The sequence below is a fragment of the Triturus cristatus genome, chromosome 4_1 (assembly GCF_964204655.1).
Source record: "Triturus cristatus chromosome 4_1, aTriCri1.1, whole genome shotgun sequence".
In the NCBI taxonomy this organism is placed as follows: Eukaryota; Metazoa; Chordata; class Amphibia; order Caudata; family Salamandridae; genus Triturus; species Triturus cristatus.
In genome coordinates this window covers 571,724,530-571,730,918 of record NC_140585.1, presented here as the reverse complement: position 1 = coordinate 571,730,918, position 6,389 = coordinate 571,724,530, and the positions used below count along the sequence as shown (strand labels likewise).

Sequence of the window (6,389 nt, the reverse complement as noted above, 5' to 3'; positions counted from 1 at the left end):
TTGCCATTGTATTTTCAGGAACCAAACGTTGTACTATCACATCCATAGCTTTGCTTTCAAAAGAGTAGTCAACATTTTGATTACCTGGAAAATGATATTAGGTAAAGTTGCATAATTCTGCATTTAGACTGGTTGGTACTAGGTAGATGTTTTATTCTGATCACTTTTTTTTACTGTGAATTTATTATAAAAGCTGCTGTTTTGAAGGTGAACCTTGTATTGCTTGCCCTGATTCTCAGGGGCTAAACCCTTGATGGTTTGTCTTCTATTCTATGATTAGAATTATTTTGAGATGTTTGTCTGATGCTGATTTTGTGTCCGTGTTCGCTGCTAATTTGATTGCTAATTCCTGTTGACTACTTGCCTACACTGAGTCTAACTTATGTCTTTGCTTCTGTAATGACTTATTAAATTGTAATAAACCTTCATTGTTTCCTAATTTGTGATGCAGACTCCCTTGAGTGCTTATTTCTGGAATCCTACTTTTCTAATGTTTTGATTTGTTTGGGGTGCTTGGTGTTTGAGGACTTGAGGTGGACCCCAGTGCCTCGTGTTCTATTGAGGTTTAACAGTGACCCTGAGCCTGTGTCAAAGCTTCATATTTGGAATGGGTCGTGCTCCCCTATTAGAAATGTCACACTGGTAAGGTCTATGAGGCATCAGAGGAAATAATAAAATGGCTACTCAATCTCTTTGAGGTCACTCCTTAGTTCTATCCTTTATGCAGTTTCCACCTGTGACACTACAGATGTTTATGAAAAAGAACATTTCTCATTGAATGCAAGAGTTTGGTTACATTAAAAAGGACAGTGTTTGGAGAAGAGGCATGGTGGAGTGGCTGAGACAGGTCATCAAGGAAATGTTGACAAATGGGGGGAGGATTTAGGATTTGGTAAACTAATGTATTAGTGAAGTGTGATTGTTCATATGTTGTAATGTTGTGACCTGTACTAATAAAGCAGCCTTTAACACTTGAGGGCTTATCACGCCGACACCGTCGTGGAAACGGGACCAACTGACCTCTGGTCAGCGGGCCCAACTGACCTGTGGTCAGTGGGCCCAACCACCTAATTACAATGCAACCGCACATGGTACTCACTTAAACTGGCCGTAGCACATGCTCACATAGGGAAATGGGAGGATGTGTTCAACCCTGCACCACGTGGCAGGCACCTCCAGGAATCAACAAGGGGCACCACTCGGCCCCCAACCCGAGGCTGCAAACAGTAAGGCACCCTGCTTGTGGCCCCCAAAGTCGCTCTCTGACATGCTTTCCATGTCGGAAAGCCCGGCATGGAAAGCCTGCCAGAGACCGAGCATCGTAATCCAGACAAAGTAAAACGCCATCCATGTGGATTACATGCCGGTCTCCGACTGGCCGACGGGCTCCTTGAGCCCATCGGAAGCCAGCTGGAATGACCGGCTGGTTTAACTTCTGACCACCTAAATTGTAATTAGGCGGTCAAAAGTGAAACCGACAATCTCAGTTGGAGAGCCTCCGACCAAAGGTCAGAGGCTTTCCAACCAAGATCGTAATCGGCCCCTTGGTGTAGTGGCTTTGATGAAAATACATAGTTGTATTACCAAGGAGTTTGAGATAGTTTACTGAGAATATGTGTTTAGTTTAACCTGAATAAAGCAGGCCTTGATTTCAAAATGGCTGTTACTGCCTATCACCATCTTGTTCAAACACACAGTTATTTTTCTGTCCTTTACATACTGTACAACCAGCATAGAAGTGGTATTTTGCAGGCAATGTTTTGAAATAGAATGCAATTCTCCTATGTACAACATAATGCTTCATTCTCTAGCTTCATTTTCATGCTGTGTTAGAAAAGTGAACGCTTTCTCAAGGTCTAACCTATTGGGACAACATTAGGTTTTTCATGAGAACGTAAAGTTAATTGCACCAGAATGTGTACTAACCATAAATCGTCACAGGAGCACCAGGGATGGGAACTGTATTGTAAAGGTCTGTAGGGCAGTGCTGTCAAATGTATGGTTCTTTCTGTAATACGACTAAGTGGGATTCATAAGCATGTGCATGTTCAGACCAAAATGTGGAGTTCTTTTTTATTTTACCCTAAATATCAGCTTTACCCAGAGGGTATTGGGTTCTCTTTACCCTGATGTTTAGCAGGTGACACTATCAGACTCATCACGGGTTTATGACCTAGTTAATGAGCTTCTGGGTTTTCATTTTAATAATTTTCAGTCTATACTGAGAAACTTAACGTGCTTTACATTTAACTCTGAAAACTCATTCTATATTGAATTCATATGTTGACCAAGTCCAGTTGAGGAGCACAAAATACATAGAGAATACCTTCGGTCCGGTTAATCAGTAGCTTTCGAAACTGAAAAACAGGATAAAAGCGCTACATCACACTCTCATCAGGTGGCCTGTCCTTCTTGCCGAGTCTCATCTGAATGATGCTGTAGAATACCCAGAGCAGACAGAGCCCTGCACTTCATTCAGCTGTTCATCAGCCGAGGAGCTCGAGCTGAAAGCGACCACGTGAGTACTTGCCCATGTACCTTTCGTCCTGTCACGGTGGCAGCTCGCAAGGATGCTCGGTGACTGACGCTGTCTCTGGCGGAGGCGTCGCTGGCCCTTTAAAGGTTGGAAACGTAGAACGACATGGTCGATCAGCTGCTGTGTTGTGCGCAGGCGCCGTACACGGCTTTGGGGCCAGAGCTGAAGGATCGCAGACCAGGAGGATCTGAGGCGGCGGCGGAGAAGGCGGCCGGGCTCTGACAGCCCGCACCCCACCCGCCGCCATGGGCAACGAGGCCAGCCTGGAGGGCGGCGAAGGGCTGCCCGGAGGGGTCAGCCCGGCGGACCTCAGCCAGCTCAGCGAAGAGGAGCGCAGGCAGATAGCCGCCGTCATGTCCAGGGCGCAGGAACTACCACAGCCGGAGGGCAGGTGAGTGAGAGTGTACCGAGCGAGGGATTACGGAGGAAGAGGGGAAGGGGGCTGGCGGTCATAGCGCTGCTTCGCTGCCTAAGGCGCATCTCTCCCATTTGGAGCCTTGTCCATGCCATCCCCTTTCACCCTCCCCCTTTATCGAGGTCCTGAGGCTGTACATAGCTTAGGCCTTCTCGACCCACAGGATGTCGCCGTTTTGTGCAGGTGTTTGGACGGTAGTGTTTTTCTGTGTGTTCCTGCGTACGAAAGATTGCGTTTTTCTGTTTTTGTGACAGTTCGTGTATGTAGTGTGTGTGTCCAGCGCTTTCTCTGTTTGTGTCTCGATATGTGTGGCTCTGGAATGTACATCTAGTGTCAGTGAATGTTTCTGCATATCTAGTGTCAGTGAATGTTTCTGCATATCTACTAGCGTGTGCCTGTGTGCACGAGTTGTATGTATGTGCGCGCATGAGCTCCTGTTATGCGTTTGCTCTTGTTGTGTACCTGTGTGGTTTGGTCGCTTGTAGCTCCCGCTGGGTGTTGTTAGGTCAGGCTGATTGCTTTCTAAACACGATGGGGCTGGTGGTACCTTCCCCTTTAAGCCGCATCCTTCCTTCTTGCTTTGGGGGAACCTCCCCGCCTGCTCATCACATATTTATCATATACCGTGCACGGTGTAGGGAGTGCGCTTCACTTTTCTGTGCTTGTACTGGGGGATAAATATTATCGAAAACAGCAACCGGAGATGAGAATAGTATTTACATTCAGAGCCGTATAATGTAGGCTGTCCTCGGAGCCACACCCTCAATCGAGTGCACACCTGTTCATCAGTAGTGTACAGAAATAGGCAGAGAGCCTTCTCTATGCTCGTATCCGTGGCGCCACTGTACCCGAGGTTGCACACAGTTATGCACTGTATTTGTATTTTCTCAGATAACAATGTATCTCAACTCTTCTTACACACAGCTTGCCGAAGCCGTCTGCTGCTCTTTCAGATAAACAGTCGGTATTTGCTTCAATACTTGCACATAGCTTGGTGGGGCACTTGTTGGTACTGAACAGTATTTCCCTTTATTTTTGTGCCGTCAGCGGTCAGCCACTGTATCTATGCTTGCACACTGCCGGTACTATATCTTAGCGTGGTTGTTTACAGGCAGGGTGTTAATTATGTCATCAGCAACTTATCCTCTTACGCTATGTATCATTCATGCCGCCGGGCACTTGGATTCCACTTTCTAAGTGCTGAATTTAGCTCTTCTGTCCAAGGTGCTGAAGCGTATGCACTGTGCCGCTCTCGTGCTTGAGTTGGGGAGCTTAACTCAGCTATAATACAGCTCTTGAGCAACACACGTTTACGACGTGTCAGGCACTAACGGGTTTCGCTCTTCTGTCCAGGGTCTTGAAGAACCGGCCTGTGTGTTCACTGCTCTGCCACTGAGTTTGAGATGTGACTGAGGCGCTGTTTACAGCAGTATTGGCGCTTCTGTGTGGCTGGAGCTCAGATAACACGGCAAAGCACTTTCAACACTGTGATGTGGTGAATCATTCACTTACGCTGGAGACGTGAGCGGTTGGACTTACATTGTTTCAGTTCCCTTTTATTTTCGATAATTGCTTTTTGGCCAAGGTAAATCGTCTTTCATGTAATATGCTTGTTTATGCTAGCCCCCACCCCTCACACGACTTTCCACCCACGAAGGTGGATGTCGATTTTTTTTATTGCGATACAAAAAAGAGTCGGTCCAACTCTAGATATGAATAAATTAGCCTATCCTGACTCTACACCAGTAGTCCTACAACCCCAATCGAAGGGAGAGCGGAAAGTACCATTCCTGAGTCAAGGGAAGAGTATGCCAACATTACAACACACCAACACAAAGATCAATTGATGTTAATTCAAAATTGTATTGAAGTTAAATAGCATACATTTATAAATGTATACACTTTTTTTCAAGCACTTGTATTCTGCATAATGGAGCATTTTCATTTCGTTTTTTATTACTTGATTATTTAAAATCTTACAATATATAAAAACAATCATTCACAATACTATAAATATGATATAATAAAATCTGCCTGAAGGATAATGTAAACATCGATTAATAAGTTTACCAAAATCATCCATACAGAAGACATTTCAACACTTAATATCGCAGACGTCATTATACAAATATAGTTAATATATACATCCTATGTTAACCCATAGATTAATCGTGCGGGTCTAATTTCTTTCTTATTAATAATAAAAACTTTACAAAAGCTGAATTCAGAGCTTTATCGTCTGATTGTAGACATCTTATGAGTGCTTGTCTACAGGCTCGTATTCCATGGGAATTAAAATGCCACTTTTCTTTCGTCTTTAAATTTGGGCAAATACAGAGTAAATGAATAATGTTTTTCTCTCCCGTTTTACACAAGCAACAAGGTATCAGTTCCATTGCTCGAAGCCAAGGCATTACATGACATAGACCCAGGAGAAGGCCAAAACAGGCTTTTAGAAAAAAGATTTTTTGCTTTAGGGACTAGGGAGTTTCTAAATTGAACTTTCATTTTTGTATACCCGTTCATTAGTGACCATGCATGTGTTCTTTTTACAAATGAGACTTTATCTTTACACAACGATAGATGCTTTGTAGTTTTATTCATAACTTTTAATAATGAATCTGTAGTCATTGGCATGTCCCAGATCTTGTGCTACGAAGAATCATCTAAGGTGACGTGTAAGTATTTCCAAAATTGAGACTTCTGATTAATTTGTATTTCCTGCCATAACAAATTGGACATTTGATTTACAGTGTCCATTTAAATTATTTTCCAGACTTTAAGAAATTGCCCTTTTCATGCAATTAGCTGATTTGTTGGTCCAAATTCTAATCTAATTTGTGCGGGCGATGCATTCTGTGGAAGGTGAAAGAGTGATTGAAAAATGTTCTCCACAGCATTATTAATGGGTATAATATCTTTGCCACATAAAGATCCGCTACCATACGTTAGCGTTTGTAATAATTTTGCACATATTACTTTTAGAAGTGTAAGGTAACTCGGTCCCCCTAGAAACTTCTGCAAGGTTATAAATGCTGTCAGTAAGGTGTTAGGTTGCCGTTGTAGATCTGCCTTATATGGATGAAATGATCCAATATCATCGAATAGTACTCCCAGATATTTATACGATTTTCTTTGTATAATGCAAAAGGAATCCCGTTGGGACCTGGAGCACCGTCTTTATGTTTTTGAATTAGTTTGTATACTTGATTTTTTGTTATGTCAATTTCATAATCCACATGTTTTGTTAGTTTAGATGCCATTTTATCTCTTGTGGCCTTTTGTGGGATTTCCCAGTTAGTATTTAGGTGTGTTGTTAAAAAATCGATCCAATCTGCTTCACTTAATGTAGATGATACTACAGTTTCCGCCGATCGTGATAAGCCATTTATCATTTTCCAAAATCTCTTGAATTTGATTGTTTACTTGTATACAGCA

The 6,389-nt window shown here is 43.0% G+C and overlaps 1 protein-coding gene across 5 annotated transcripts in view; it reads left to right on the top strand.

The window, feature by feature from the left end:
- The first annotated feature begins 2,676 nt into the window (after positions 1–2,676).
- The window catches only part of PCLO (piccolo presynaptic cytomatrix protein), a 1,384,288-nt gene continuing 1,380,575 nt past the window's right edge, over positions 2,677–6,389 (top strand). For all 5 annotated transcript variants that reach the window (XM_085652900.1, XM_085652897.1, XM_085652899.1 and 2 more), the window contains exon 1: positions 2,677–2,927. In XM_085652900.1, coding sequence (XP_085509026.1) covers positions 2,782–2,927 — 146 coding nt within the window. In that variant the 5' untranslated portion in view covers positions 2,677–2,781. The remainder of the gene's footprint in view (positions 2,928–6,389) is intronic.